The sequence below is a fragment of the Dreissena polymorpha genome, chromosome 13, assembly GCF_020536995.1.
Source record: "Dreissena polymorpha isolate Duluth1 chromosome 13, UMN_Dpol_1.0, whole genome shotgun sequence".
In the NCBI taxonomy this organism is placed as follows: Eukaryota; Metazoa; Mollusca; class Bivalvia; order Myida; family Dreissenidae; genus Dreissena; species Dreissena polymorpha.
The window spans coordinates 11,201,773-11,218,519 of record NC_068367.1 but is presented as its reverse complement, the minus strand read 5'-3'; the positions used below and the strand labels follow the sequence as shown (position 1 = coordinate 11,218,519).

Genomic DNA, 16,747 nt, shown 5'->3' with positions numbered 1-16,747 from the left:
GTCGTTTGTATACTTGGGCATCTTACACATTTCGTTTATGTGAAGTCAGATGGAGTTACAAGATTGACTGTGCATTGCACTGCTATGGAGTTATAGAAAATAGTTTTAATAAATACATAATAAAAAAACGTAAATTAAAGGTTTCGACTTCCATTAACACATGATTTTGTAGCAAAGTTATAAGGAAAGATATTAAATATTCTGGATGCAAATAAAATCCATTTCATATGACAGTCCATCTTAATCAAATATAATGGGCGTAACATATCTTCGCGTAATGCGCGTGTAATTATCATTTGTCGCGCACTTGTATGTTCAAGTACGATTTTCGTACATTTATAAAAAATAACACGGATGTTGAAGTCAAGCCTGTTTTCACAGGCGTATCAACGCGCTCGATATCGTAAGTTTTGACATTTAACCGCATTTAATTGATAACAGTCAGGCAAACATCACCTGCGCACTTTGTCAACGACATTATTATTACTGCATGATCAGTGAACTTGCGAAACCGATAAGATAGCTCATAAGTTCTAACGGATCTGCTATCTAAAGGAAATAATATATCACTGCATCTTGTAATACATGTACTTATCACAACTCTTATAAACGCTGAACAGCCACTGCGCTACGCAGCGTTAGTTTACCAGTGACGTCACGTTAAGCTGAACAGCGTAAGTAACTAGCTACGTCACGCCTCGTGGAGCAGCGTCACGTCTACGTCACGACTTGTGGAGCAGCGTTGATGAACCAATTACGTCGAGTCTTGCTGAGGACCGTCGGTTGATCAGTGAAAATGAGTAGTGAAAGGCAACCTCTGCTAAACAGGAGGACGTCGGTGCAGGCGCCTGTGTCTTACTTAAGTCAGGGCTCGAACCAAGATGGCGGCGTGTTGCGGTCGGTGTCCCTAGACCCGAGCGAGGAAGAGTTGCAGCGTCGCAAGGCACATTTCTACAGGTAAATTCATATGCACATATGCATTGTGTTTATTGTATTCCAATGACATTCTAACTCTTATGGTTTATATGGAGTCTGTATACGTCTGTCACTCGTTTAGAAATAGTTTGTCTTTTACACGAGTTAGTTTCGCCATCGTTTATGTATACATGTATTACGAACGTAATGCACCAACAAGGTTCATGGGTTCGTGTTATGCTATAGAATTTAAGAACACACGTATTTTTTATCACTTATATAATTCTACGTGTCGTACATCAAATTCATGAGAAAAATTAATTGAAGTTTAAATTTCACAGAGAAGTTTTACATCAGACCAGTTTGACATTTTGACAGAGAACTGCCATTTACTGTCTACGATTAAATGGCACTCATAAGGGGAAACAAATGTGAATAAAACACAAAATATTTATTTGATTAGTCTCCCTTATAATTTATGGCTATTCGAACACCGTTTTTAATTCAAACGCGCGTGTAAATAATACAAAACGAAATATTTGAATGATAACAAAAAAGCGTTTAAGAAAGATAATGCAATTTCGAGTCTTAAATTTGTATAGTTTTATTGCGCTTAATTACATTGCGAGACATACTTTGAAGGGATTCTACAATATCATATGAAAACTAAATGTATGCCTATAAAATACTGGAGACTAATATAATGCAATTGAGATTCCTTGTTTTATGTCTAGCCTTGCTTTCTTCATGCAGGAAGTATTATTATTTCTATGTTGTCCGCTGCATTAATATGTATCCTGTGTACAAAATATTGCATAATCGGAAGATCATCTTAAACTTGACCTCACATATTGTAAATGAAAAAGCAGAATATATATTGTTAAGTACATTATTGTCAAGTCGAATTTTTGAAACGTTTGATTTCACATTTAATCTAGAGTGAGTTACTGATTCCATGAATAACTAAGACAACTGTTGACAATCAAATGTTCAAGTCATTGTAAATTTTGCGATGGTTTGTTGACGTGGACATTTTAAATTTCAATACAGTTTAATAGTGAAAAGTGTTTGAATGGTTCGAAAACGTGACGTATTTTATGAGGTCGGGGTCCGAGATGTGTGACAGTTTGTTACAGAGGGTAGGGAGTACTTTATTTATGAACAGCCCCTTACCAATTCTCCTTACTTGACTAATTTATAATGTTTAAGTAAACTGATGGGTTAAAGGGACCTTTTCACAGATTTTGGCATATTTTGAAGTTTGTCATTAAATGCTTTATATTGATTAATGTAAAGATTGGATTTTAAAAGATCCAGTAAAAAATCAAGAATAAAATTAAAACAGGAAAAATAAGTAGCCGGTACCAGGGCTCGAACCAGTGACCCCCGGAGTCCTGGAGTTAGCCTGAAGTAAAAACGCATTAGCCCTCATCGGCTATTCCGCCGAGTATACGCAGGGTACGTATTTTATACCTTATATAAGCAATCTTCGTAGTTTCGTAAATTTAAACGACAACAACAGAACTCTCCAAATTATTCAATCGTTTCGCGTTGCAACGCTTTATAATTTTTAGGTTTTCAAATCGTCAAAAGATACATATAATGGCTATATTGGACTATGGTAAATGTTCAGTAATACTGTTTCCTCACAAATATCACTAAATCGAAAATTTGCGAATCTGAAACAACTTTTTTTAATTTTGTCAATTTACCAAACCGTGAAAAGATCCCTTTAATTATATATATGTATTAACTAAAAGCGGATTAAAATGTAAATAGAACAACAAATAGAACGGTTGTAATGTTATATACCGGAGTTAATTTCACCTTGAAAACTTGCATTCCACATTTTAATCTGACTGCAACATGATTATTGTAGATCTTTAAACGGTACGAAGATATTCAACCATACATTGAAGCAATTACAGTGTGTTTCGGGTGTTTACATAGACCGATAAGTATGTTACTACATGTTGCACATATCTTGGCTGAAAACTCAAGCGGTCGCTTCTGAGGCAAACCATGCGTATGGGCCTTTAAGGACATTATTTTCACAACATATTTGTTCACATACCTTTAAAGAATATGATCTTTTCACCAAAGTACCTTTTTTCAATAACCCACAAAAAGACATTGTACAATATAAAGCGTGATGTTATGTACACTATCTAACAGGATGTGAGGTTCCCTGTCAATCATGATTTGAGGTGCTCTATCAATAATGAGGTTTATGCTAGCAATCATGATAAAACATTTTGTGAGATACACCATCAATCATTAAATATTCGGTATTTATCAAACATTACGAACATTACGTGAGATACATTAGAAATCACGATGTTAGGTAAATATCAAACATTATGTGAGATACACCATCAATCATGATGTTGGGTAACTATCAAATATTATGTGAGACACATCATCAATCATGATGTTAGGTAACTATCACACATTACGTGAGATACATAATCATGATGTAAGGTAATTATCAAACATTATGTGAGATACACTATCAATCATGATATTAGGTAACTATAAAAACTATGTGAGATACACCATCAATCATGATGTAAGGAAACTATAAAAAATTATGTGAGATATACCAGCAATCATGATGTAAGATAACTATGAAACACTATTTATATATACTATCAATCATGGTGTTAGGTAACTATCAAACATTATGTGGTTTACACTATCAATCATGGTGTTAGGTAATTATCAAACATTATGCGGTAAACACTATCAATCATGGTGTTAGGTAACTATCAAACATTATGCGGTAAACACTATCAATCATGGTGTTGGGTAACTATCAAACATTATGTGAAATACACTATCAATCGTAATGCGAGGTACAGAGGCGTATGGCACGCCTGAACCACAAAAATGAGAAAAACTAAGTTTAAGTTACTTAAACTAGGTTTTTCTCTACTTAAATTCAATTTAAGTTACTTAATTCGAATTAACGCTGCTTAAAATGAATTTAAGTAGTTTTTGTGGTTCCCGCGGCGTTAACGCTAATTAAAACACCGAAAATGCATTAACGGTGCTTAATGGTAATTTTCTTACTTAAGTTGAATTAATTCAACTTAACAAGGATTTTCTCTATCAATTGTACTATTTTCAATTAAGTTGCGTTAAAATAGGTTTTTCTACTTAAAATATGTTTTTAGTTACACGAATTCAACTTTAGTAAGGAATTTTACTTAAGTTGTAAAGTCGAATTGTTTTGATTGGTCAGTTAATGATCCGGAAGACCTAAGCCAATCAGAAACGTCGTAACAAACGTAAACAGGAAAGGATTTTCTTCTACCGCCATTTACAATTTTGCAATGGATCGGTTACAACGCACGCATTTACCTACAGCTTAAAATTATTTTAAAAGACAATAGTGCACTCAGACTTAAAATATCACCTGGGTAATTTCTGATATGTGTACTTTTTGGGATTGTTTACTTATAAGTTCACTGCCAATACTGAGATACTGGAGACTGTTTTTTTTCCATTTAAATACTAAAATCAAAGCCAAAATTTACATGTATAGAATATAATTAAGTTGGATTCGGTGACACGATATAATCTTTAATTTCTACCTGGGACATATAATATAGTCCCAGTTTCTACATACAAGCTGGTATGACTACTCGTATACAAGACAAGTTATTACTACAGGTAAATGCGATATGACCCGGAAATATATAGACGGGCGGATCGTTTTTGATGTTTATTGCATAGTTACTGACTGTCAGCAAAATTTGATGATGAAAGGGTGTTTTGAATGTTATTCCAGACTAAAACAAATTTTAGCTGACTTAAGATTCTAATCCAAATTTTTTTGGATTTTTGTATTTTTTGCTCGTACCACATGGCAATCTTTTTCTTCCGACCTCGGGCATGAATTTATTAACAAACCTGACAACCAATCAAAACGCTTGTTTCATATGCTTATTTTCGGACGCGAGTTTTGACTTAACGATAATTAATAATTCAACTTAAGTAAAAATTTTATTACTTAAGTAATAATTAAATACAATTAACGATGCGAAAGCACTTAAATTAATTTTAAGCAGCGTTAAATGCAATTTAAGTAACTTAACGGTAATAAAAATCAATTTTTGTTGTTCGGGCGCACTTAACGAGTTAAACTAAGTTTTTCTCTGCTTAATTCATTTTTCTCACATAAATAGAAAATAACTCTTCTTAACTACTTAATGCATTTAGTAGCGTTAATTCGAATTAAGTTACTTAAATTGAGTTTAAGTAGTGAAAAACTAAGTTTAAGTTACTTAAACTTAGTTTTTCTCTTTTTTGTGGTTCAGGCGTGCCATAGAGGCGATTGTGATGTAAGAAACACTATTGTACAGTGCGAAACTCTATCAATAGCAGGCGCGTAGCTGTAAGTAAGCTGTGTAGGCACGTACCTGCACATCATTATGGAAAATCTTGAAAATAAAACGCCCGAAAATGCAAAAATATCGAAGGCTATGGGGGTTACCCCAAGAGAATTCAAACATCAAATATTGTTTACAGTGTTCAACGAGTTCATAATCATTACTTAGAAAGCAAGCGTAGCTTTTTACTCTATAGTCAAATGCACCCCAATTAAGAATAGATATGCGTTTAAAACAATAATATTGTTAAGACCGTCTAATCGAATGACTGCATGAGAGTTTCCTATGCATGTACATAAAGGCAAACAAAGTTGTTTTTTTTTTACTGTGGCGCGAGTATTTCAAACCAATGAATTCCTGTAATATTCCACCGTCATATCCAGATCCATGTAGTTCGGTTGAAACGTTGTCAGATGATGACGGCGTCGTATTCTTTTCCATCGAGGGTACAGATAAATACAGCAGTGTACAAATGCTATGCAGCAGAAATCCAGTGTGAACGTCAACAGCTGGACCGAGAGGTCAATCGATGGAAGGTCCGATGGAGTCTTATGGATGCAGACAAACGGCTCAAAACTCTGCTTAATGCACTGAACGCGTGTGGACGCACTTATCCACTTATTCAGCTGATACTCACAGAATTGATCGCCATGCCTGCAACTCGGCATTCTGCGAGCGGTCATTCAGCCCTATGAAGCGTATTAAGACATACATTCGCTCTACCACGGGCGAGGATCGCCTTACAGCGCTTGCAGTGCTCCACATCCACCGGGAAAGTGTAGTGGACATTGAAACAGTTATCAATACTTTTGCCTCTACCAAGAGTCGGAACATGCAGTTCCTCTAACCAAACTTCATCTATGCAAGTGAATTGCCATCTGTCGCCAAAACTGTATATAGAGATCTATGTAAGAAATGTTTTCAGCGATTAGTTTATTTATAAAAAATAAAATGAGAAAAATCGCACCTGCGCCTTTTTTCCGGGGGATGGATATTCCCGACACTCCTAACATGTGCCTGCACACCCTTGGAGGGCTGGCTACGCCACTGGATAGAGTATTATATAAATAGAGAATAACAGGTTACTACCTGATCTTTTTGTAATATATCAGGCAAGGCTTAGAATAATATAACGGCGAGGCTTGCCGAGCCGTTATTTTATTCGTGCCGAGCCTGATATATATTACAAAAAGATCAGACAGTAACCTGTTTCTCTGTTTATCATACCTCTACGTCCCCGATTTTAAAGAAATAATGAAAACATCGCTAAAAAGCTGCAGTTTTAGCGGGAAAGAATATGACTTTTGTCGTTTGACGTGTTAATAATGACGTCATGAGCACGCGTGCAAATACAGTATTTGTAAAAACTGTTTTTTGCTGTTTATGTTGCATTTTGTGTTTCAAATATATTACATCTTGGTATCAAATTGTTTGTTTTGTGTAATCTGATTCGATTTTACTAAAAATGATTACTTTATAGTTTATTCCTAGTAAAATGACCATCCTCCACACATGACTGATATAAGAACTTCCTGTTGACCATGATATAAAAAAATATATCAGGCAACGTTATATCAGGCAGATATCAATGCGGTGGTATGATAAAATGGTTTTATGTATATCCATGTAAAAGACATGAAAAATAGGGTACTTAACCTCTGTGTGATGCAGGGATTTCAGTAGCATTATACTTGTCCCTGAAACTGTGTGGATTTCATATGAAGACAAATACATGAATCTTCCTAATATAATGAAACATTCAATATTGGGCACAGACGATTACCTCCGTCTTACAGTAGACTTCACACGAGTGTTGTATGTAGATATGTACTTAAGCGCGGTTTAAATCCCATACAAACTCAACTCGTACACTATTTCGAAAAATAAAGTTAACACGCTCGTAAATGTTCGGATAGCTGAGCGGGAAAATCACATGGAATATAGATTGTGGAACAAAAAAAGACGACTTTGTATCTCGTTAAATCTATTTTACCATACCGCATCTTGCGTTGGACTTTTGGCTATTGCTATAAGGAACACTGATTTGTTTATGGGTTAACTTTTTTATGGGTTAACGAAATATTTATTGATTTTTAGTATTTTTGTGACTATGGTCAATTGCACACAGTGATTTTAGTTCCGCTTTTTAAACTGTGATGAATGTCCAAACATAGTCGAAATTGTATTAAGCTTGATTCACACAGCAAAAAAGATAATATTATCGCTCGTGAAAGGGCATTGAATTAGGACAAAAGCGCGAAACCACTGGTTGCCGTTCAAGATAAATCCCTTGCTCATGGATTTTCGCGATACTACACTCGGTTGAAACGGTTCAAGTAAATCTTATTTTGCGAAACGTGACGTCGTTAAATCGCGTTCCTGTTTCCATTAGCCTCTACGTGGATAAGGCAATTATTTGCCAGTTGCTCTGAATTGAGTGCCCGCGCCAGTACCTTTCGCCATCAAGACGTTTCATGAAGGAACATGAAACGACTATGTGATGTTGTTGTTGGACCTTGTGACATCTGTAGGACCTGGCAAGGGCTAGGGCTAAGCTCACAAAAAGCACAGGGTGATGCTTTAAAAAACATGGTGGACAACTATACCAGTCTCGTGACGTTTTATAATGATTTGAAAACTTAAACGAATTCCTTACTTGAAATTCAGGTTTTTAACATAGTATATTTATATGCCATTGAATATATATGCATAATTATTTATGATTTCATTTGACCAGTCCAGAAAGCCAGCAGGGGTTAAGCGAAACGCATCAGGGTATAGCACCCTGTTTTTTTCCTCTAGATATTCCCTTCCTGGCTAAATGGTCGGTTAACTTAATTTAAACTATAAAACTTTAATACCAAATAAATTGCACTGGTCATGACTCTGCCCTTATGAATCTTGCACGATCGATGACCATTTAATACAACGATTCAAGTAATAAAGGTCAGTTTAAAACCTGAATTGCGCATTTATTTCTTTTGTTGAAAAATCTACACACAGAACACTAGCTGTATAGCATTAGATCAGCTTTATTTTAAACCCGTTGTCACAGATTATTGACAAAATGGCAATAAACTTACATTAAAAAGCTCCATATTTTAGGTCAGGTAAACAGTGGGTAAATCGGGCTGGAATGTTTTATGTCAGGAGTCCAGGACACTGATAGCGATATCCATAAATCTAGTTGGTTATAATGTGGAACTACAAATCAAGTTGGTTATAATGTGGAACTACTAAATAGCATTGCATGAAACACACCCATGCGTGAAAGTGGTATAAATAAACATGCTCTGGATATATTTTATAATCGAACGAATACCCGTTTTGCGCATGTCTATCAAACCGATAGCAGTTCATCGCACGTATACTTGTTTTAATTTAATTTTCTCGAAATTAGTGGAAACCGTTTTATTTAAATCACTCCATAAAAAGTTACGTGTGTAAGTGTTGGCATAGATACAATGATAAGAAGGACGTAATTATATCGGGGAAAGGAGAAAAGTGATGTAAAGAGTATAGACATAATTAATTTTTCTAAACTTCATGGACGTGAATTGAATGTACTAGAGGACTATTTTAGGGTATTTTAGATAAACACATCAAATAAGCAGAAAATTTATCTAAGGACAAAACGGTCACGGGTGATACACGAAACATTGCGCCATATAACCTAAAAGCTGTGAAGACCCTTCGTCGACACGGCTCTACACGCTAACCAGGTGGCTCATATGGAGGGAGAAATGGCCAACCAGAACGGGACGTACAGACAGACGCACGTGAACGCAGTGTTCACGATGGACGACGGCGAGACGGGAGACCGCATGAATCCTCGCCTCATCAACTTGGACAAGCAACAAGAGACCAAAGTGCACATCAAATCGTTACGTCCGTACATGAATAGGTAATTAATTCTAATAAAATGAAACAAACTTCATTCTTGACTCATTAAACATGTCGCAAACATTTGTTATTCAGTTGATTTATTGTTTTATTTTAATTATCGTTTATAATAAACAAGGGAATTGTTGAGTATATGTCTTGAACATGTACACGATAAATAAAATGCAAATATTTATTCATTTCTTGATATTTGTATAATCAATATTCAAACTCAATGGTCATTTACACCACAGGTGGTTAGCGTGTGGCTATGATATTAATTAGTGAAAACATCATTTTGAATGATAAATAATCATATTATAACGAAAAATTAACTTTTCTGAAGAAAAAAAATTTCACTATCAAATATATATATAACAAGGTATGCAACTCAAAATCAGCCCAAAACGGGGTGCATCGCTTTGAACAGCCATATCTTCATAAATTTTGCAGCGATTTTCACGATCTCGGTCTTATTCAACGCAGAAATGAATTTCCTTTCTGGAAATGTATATGTCTTGCAATATTTTAACAAATGCTGGGTCAACTTTTAAGAAATAACACGATACACAACACGCATGACCCAGTTGACAGTGATCATGCTGTCTTTAAGACTGAAATCTTCACGGAGTAAAGGGCAACTTCCCTACAAAGTTCATGTAGTTCGATACCATAATTCAATAAAACGTATGAAAAAACATTATTACCGTTCTTGTCGTTACATTCTGCATCAAGACTAACTGTCCAGCGCCGTTTGAAACCTTTGTTTACATACATTTCAACTAACTGACATTTTAAACATACGAGTGATTTCATTGGTCCAATGCGGAGGTGTGTCTTTACAACTGGAGATTTCATTCATAAAGAATACATGATCACTGTCAACTGGGTCATGCGTGTTGTGTATCGTGTTATTTCTTAAAAGTTGACCCAGCATTTGTAAAAATATTGCAAGACATATACATTTCCAGAAAGGAAATTCATTTCTGCGTTGAATAAGACCGAGATCGTGAAAATCGCTGCACAATTGATGAAGATATGGCTGTTCAAAGCGATGCACCCCGTTTTGGGGTGATTTTGAGTTGCATACCTTGTTATATATATATATTTGATAGTGAAATTTTTTTTCTTCGTAAAAGTTAATTTTTCGTTATAATATGATTATTTATCATTCAAAATGATGTTTTCACTAATAAATATCATAGCCACACGCTAACCACCTGTGATTTACACTATTTTACCAAATGGTCAAATGTCGCGTGCCTATTGCATAAATCCAATCTCCAAAGCGTATTGTGTTTCGATTTTAAAATTAAAAACAAAATAATATATGTTTAAGTGAATGTAGCGAATACGATCATGCTATAAAAATGCCCCACACATTAACATGAAATATCAACAGAAAATGTTATGGGTTGACACGAGTGTCTGTCGTGTTAGTGGTAACCAACATTTGTTGGCGCTATTTGTTCACCGAAATGGTGCGATGTTTACCCTAACGACCTCTAAGCGGCAAGATAACAATGGGTCCATGCGACGGCAGCTAGTTTGCACCTCCTATAAGCTCAAGACTTTAGTCGCTGTTAAATAACTAAGTTTTATTTATAAAAATAATGCTTCCAATAAAACACTGCTGTCACAACATTATCTCTGGATGACGCAAGGTGTCAAATAATAGTGTAATCGTAGGTCAAACACACAAAACTCAGCACACACATAGTGTATTATGCAATGAAATAACCCTACAATCCACAATTTATTGAATCTTTTCGAATGGTTCATAATCAGAAACTTGTTCAAATTGTGTATCGACTTTCCCGGTTCCAGATATTAACTGATAATTTTATCGGAAAGTTCGATAGCCATAAGGGGCACCACTGATAACATTTTCGTCTTGCAGTTGTAGGTCTTCTCTCCCTTTAAAAAATAAAAATTCAATATTGTGACCAGCAACAACTGCTAAAACTACTACCACTGCTACTACTTCTGCTGCTGCTGCTCCTCCTCCTCCTTCTACTACTTCCACCACCACCACTGCTGCGGCCGCAACCTACGCCGCCGCCACCATCACCACTACCACCATCATCCCACCACTGCTTCTACTACTACTACTACTACTACTACTACTACTACTACTACTACTACTTATACTACTACTACTACTACTACTACTACTACTACTACTACTACTATTTCTACTGCTACTGCTGCTGCAACTACTACTACTACTAAAACTACTACAACTAGCTTTGAGCTTTGAAGCTGGACTGCACGATTTTGTCAAATATTTATGAATTTATATAAAATGTCTAAAAATCTTATTATACATATATTTCAATAAAGATAAAAATAAAAATAATCAGAACATGTGCCGAAAAATGCGAAATAAGCCAGATATTTATTTCTGAAATCGAAAATGTCTGTACAGTCGAATTCGCCAGCATGCATATCATGCATGTATGATGTGAATCTAAATTTAGTTTTATGGATCATTTTAATTTTCTGCAACGATATCTATTCATACGACACATGAACACTAATAAGAAGACGAATGCTTTGGTTATTGTAGGAAAATATGTACGAAATATCTTCCGTCATAATCGGCTAATATATATACATTCAAAAACCGTTTAGTCACGCTATTATGAGTAAATATGTAAAACCCGGAAGGTCAATAGACGCTGCAAGTAGGGTAATTAAAACTAGCTTTCAATCCTGATTTTCTAAATATAAAGTGTCGCGTATTTTCCACATGACACTGATTTTACAAATACGAAGAAGGACACTTACAAACGTCATCCGGACCTACAACTAACACTTCACTATCCGTCTCATTTGACGAACGACTCATAACGTTTTGTAATTTCCTCACAGCTTTCACAGAACCGCAAAGGTTGCATTGTGGATTGCGAAACCGGAAATACAAAGATCAAATCTATTCATTAACACATTCATCGATTTGCCTCGGGCAACAAGCACATGTTACCCGGTTAAAAGCTGGGACGCGCGTGTGTTGTTTTGTGTTACTATTTATTACTTTAAATGTCATTCATTGTGTTAAGCCTAAACTAAGAACTGTGACCATTAATCACATGGAGTAATTTTTGGATGTTTTTACTGTTTTAGTCGGAATAACGTATTAAGTGTGTCCATTATTTTGTTTGTAATTTTTGTATCGGAAAGCTGTAACATTGTGCAATGGTAGAGTATTCGCATATTTTTAAATAAGAAAATGTCCTTTAGTATATCTAAACAATTAGGTATTGAGAAATGGATGCTGAAAATGTCTGTTCGTTTATATATTAGAAACTGTTGTGAATGTAGGTCTAAATTAACTAATTTATTATGTGTCATCGAACGCATGGATTGCCTGTGAAATAGCTTCACAATCACTGTGGATTTACGTAGTACAAACGTGTAAATTCAAAATTGTACGTTTTTAAAATTTGTTTTCGCGTCAAAAACATATGCACTTTTCAAAATGTATTGCGTATATTATTACATAAAGCAACGACAGATTCAATTCTCTACTTTGTATCAAGTGGACGTGCATCGAAACTCATGCCATATTTTTAATAGGTGGCAACATTTGTAAAACAAATCTTTTTTTCCTTTTTACTAAAATGCTAACAGTAAAGAGGTATAACACCGTATTTACGACTAAGCTTTTCAAGTTAAAGTGATATTATGGGCATCTAACAGTTTATAGGTGTCTATCGCAACCGTTGTTTATTTTTGGTGTTTTCACTTCATAAACACTTGTATTTGTAAATGCAGCATCAACATACTAAAACATTATCCCGGAAAGAGAAAAATAATGCATTTGAATATCAACCGTACTTTCGTTTGACAACTGATCATGCATGAACGATGTGATACTAAATTTAGTTTTAGTGCAGATTCTATCATACGACACAAATACACAACGACACAATTTCGTTTTACGGATCATTTCGGCTTACAGGACTGGGTGGGTCACGTAAGAATATCGAATATAAAATATATTTTTATAAACAACTGGTAGCAAGATGAGTTGCAGATAATTGGTCAGTAACCACATTTTAACTAACTCTTTTGACCTGTTAATTCTTTTCAGCTCAATTCAACAGTGAAAATTCTTTTCAGCTCAATTCAACAGTGAAAAATGCCCATAATATCACTTTAAGTCAATGTATTTACGCGAATTGAATATATTTTTCCGGGATCCCCAATGTTTGATGCAAGCGTGATTCATCAACTATGTCATGAATCCTACGTAAGCAAGGACTCGTCTGCAGAGCCAGAGTGGGTTTGAAGCTGCGTTAATTCAATTAAGGGCGATTGTTCGCAGTCAGCTGTGGACATGATGCGATGTTAAGATGCAGGGCCCTCACACTACTTTGGGGGAAGGGGTCCGCAGCCCATAGGAGGAGGAATTTTCGCGGTGTTTCCCTTTTTGGGGATTTTTTTACTTACTCTCTCATTATTTCATTTGTACATGTTTGCACTATATCCATTGTATTTTTCATAATTTAGTATGTTTGAATTGAATTGAAGATTTAATTGAAATAGAATTGAGATATAATAATCATGAGACACATCTTTCTATTAAAAAAAAAAATAAAAAATTAAGGGGAATTTTTCCCCCCAAAAGGGGAAAAAAGTTTACTTTTCAGGTGGGGGACTGCCACCGAAATTCGGCGGCAGATTTGATAGATTGAGGGCCCTGAGATGTAGGACTCTCTCTGTTCATTATTTATTATTGAACTATTAAATCATTTACATGAAGAATTTTGATCAGTGTGTGTACGGAATACGGAGTATCTACCTCAGACATTCGCGTCTAAAAACGTTTTTACCTTTGGGAAAAAATACTATCGCAGTGGAGGTTAACGTGATTTTAAACGTTGAATCTTGGTAAATTGTAAATGAATGTTATTGGATGACATACTTGATTCCCGAGTGGCTCGTTTTGTTTATTACATGAATTAATTTGTTTAACCTGTTTCATTAGTATGTCAGTTTTGCTGTTCATGCCAGCCTTTCCGTCTCAGTACATCATGAATCTAGACATTTTGTGACATACATGTTTGAATTCGTATGCCTTATTTGCATACAGATTAGATCAATTTATGGAGAAGAGTTCTAACGTAGACCGGGGTCAAAGTAACATGCGCTAGCTGACTGAAATATCGAAACGCTGTTAATTAAATCCAGATTATAATCTTTGTTATTTCTTGCTCTACAGTCATCGCTATATATACACGTGTACTCATGATTGAACATAAATTATAATTTTAATTAAACGCAATGTTGGTTCCCTTTACGAAATAAACACAATGGACAAATGATCGTGATTGAAAATCAGAACTTTGTAACCACCCGCGTTTTGTTATTTTTCTAAACAGAATAATATTCTTCATTCTAGGTGCCAACCAGACTTTGTTAATAACCTGTTCTAAGTGGAGTAACATTCATTTTATATACGCACAACGTGAGCCTTCCAGTCATTTTTGGTTGAGATTTTTTACTTTGGATTATTTCTTGGATATGATTGTACAACATATTTGAATTCTCAGTCGTAGATGACAACTATTGCATACACTAACTAGAGTAATTCATAACGATGAACTTTCAACACAAAGTGGAGTGTTTCGCAGAAATGAGCAACGTGAATGGACAGGAAATGACGGAACTACAACATCTCATGCGGTAACCACTTTTTCTTTTCTCAGTAGGGGTACATCGTGTTTCATATACAAGTTATATGAAGTAGGGGTATATATGAACACGAACAACGAGCCATTTTTCCCCTAAAATGTTTTTTATTAGAAAAGCTCTATGTCCTCAACACTTAACGTTCTGATAGTTCAAGCCAACCTCGATCAAAGCGTTAGTTTGATATCTCTTCTAGGATGTTGTGTCCGTATTGTACACAACATGTATCGTTTAGTATATATGTGCTTTGATATAAACTTCCTTTAACCCTTTGCATGCTGGGAAATGTGTCGTCTGCTAAAATGTCGTCTGCTGAATTTTTAAAGTCAGCATTTTCTTCGATTTTATTTCAAAGAATACTATCAGAATAGCAAACAGTTTGGATCCTGATGAGACGCCACGTTCTGTGGCGTCTCATCTAGATCCAAACTGTTTGCAAAGGCCTTCAAAAATTCGGTCCCAGCACTGAAAGAGTTAAGTATTCGTACTTGTAATGCGTGCGTGATACAAAATTGTACTGTAATATTTAAAGATATAACTACGAAGCAGGTACACGCGTGTTCATTGGAGTTGTCACATTTTTAAAGCACCTATTAAATTTGTTGGAGTTGAAGCTTTAAAATGAGATACTTACCATAAACTAATTGATATTTGAAAGCCATGTTTTTTCAACAGCGTGATTTGAACGACAATACCTGAAATGGCTGCGAACGTCACACTTCCTCCATTCTCTAAGCAATGACAGTCGCTTAGTCATAAAATTAGTGGCAAAATACAAATTGCAGTTTCTATGGAGAAAATTTCTATGCGTTTTCGATTTGCGGTTAAATACCGCTTAAAAGGGCCTTTTCACAGATTTCGGCATGTTTTGAAGTTTGTCATTAAATGGTTTATATCGATCAATGTAAACATTTGATCTAAAAAGTTCCAGTAGAAAATCAAGAATACAATATTAAAAAAACGAAAAAAGGTAACCCTTGGCAGGACTCGAACCACTGACCCCTGGGGTACTGGAGTAAAATGTCTGCGCATTAGACCACTCAGCCATCCTTCCATACAATAAGCGAAGTATTTTATACTTCATATAAGCGATTCTCGTAGTTTCGCAAAATATCACGACAACAACAGAACTCTCCAAATTATTCAATCGTTTCGCGCTGCAACGCGTTTTAATTTTCAGGTTTTAAATCGTCAAAAGATGCATATTAAGGCTATTTTAGAGCATGGTAAATGTTCAGTATTACGGTTTCCTCACAAATATCTTAACTAAAACGAAAATTTGCGAATATGAAACAACTTTTTTCAATTTTGTCAATTTACCAAACCGTGAAAAGGCCCCTTTAAACTCGAATTGATGTCCAATAATTTATGTGTGTTCATGGCACATCAAAGTTTTGCTGAAACATGTTAATCGTATACAGACACCGATCTAGGATAAAATAATATAAAAATTCATATCTCATGCAGTTTGTTGGGAAGGGATTGAAGGTAAAAAAGTCCACAATAAAAAAACAACAACATACAACACACTAAAAATGTATATGTTTATTGTCAGATTAATTCACATAATCATTAGACATGGAGATAAAAACAATTGTTGAATTAATGGGTACTTCAAACAAAAAACTAGTGAAAACCCGATAAGTTCATATGTAGAGATTTAATGCATGTTCCAATCTAAATAATCATTGACATAGTTATTCAAATATTAACTGACTAATTCCTCTTCATCTCATAGTCTTTTTAAGCAACTCTTCTTGTAAAACGTTTTAATTACTGAACTAGGTTTATGGTGTTCATCTCCCATTTTAATGTACAATTTCATATAATTTATTTTACTCATAATTTGTATATGTTAG

The 16,747-nt window shown here is 35.0% G+C and overlaps 2 protein-coding genes across 2 annotated transcripts in view; both read left to right on the top strand.

Moving 5' to 3' along the window:
• Positions 1-16,747, top strand: part of LOC127854896 (uncharacterized) — a 68,779-nt gene continuing 52,032 nt past the window's right edge. Inside the window, exon 1 of the mRNA XM_052390000.1 lies at positions 1-957. Within this exon, the coding sequence (XP_052245960.1) occupies positions 797-957 (161 nt within the window). The 5' untranslated portion in view covers positions 1-796. The remainder of the gene's footprint in view (positions 958-16,747) is intronic.
• LOC127854893 (protein white-like) overlaps positions 8,558-16,747 on the top strand; it is a 31,913-nt gene continuing 23,723 nt past the window's right edge. The window contains exon 1 of the mRNA XM_052389997.1: positions 8,558-9,213. Within this exon, the coding sequence (XP_052245957.1) occupies positions 9,041-9,213 (173 nt within the window). The 5' untranslated portion in view covers positions 8,558-9,040. The remainder of the gene's footprint in view (positions 9,214-16,747) is intronic.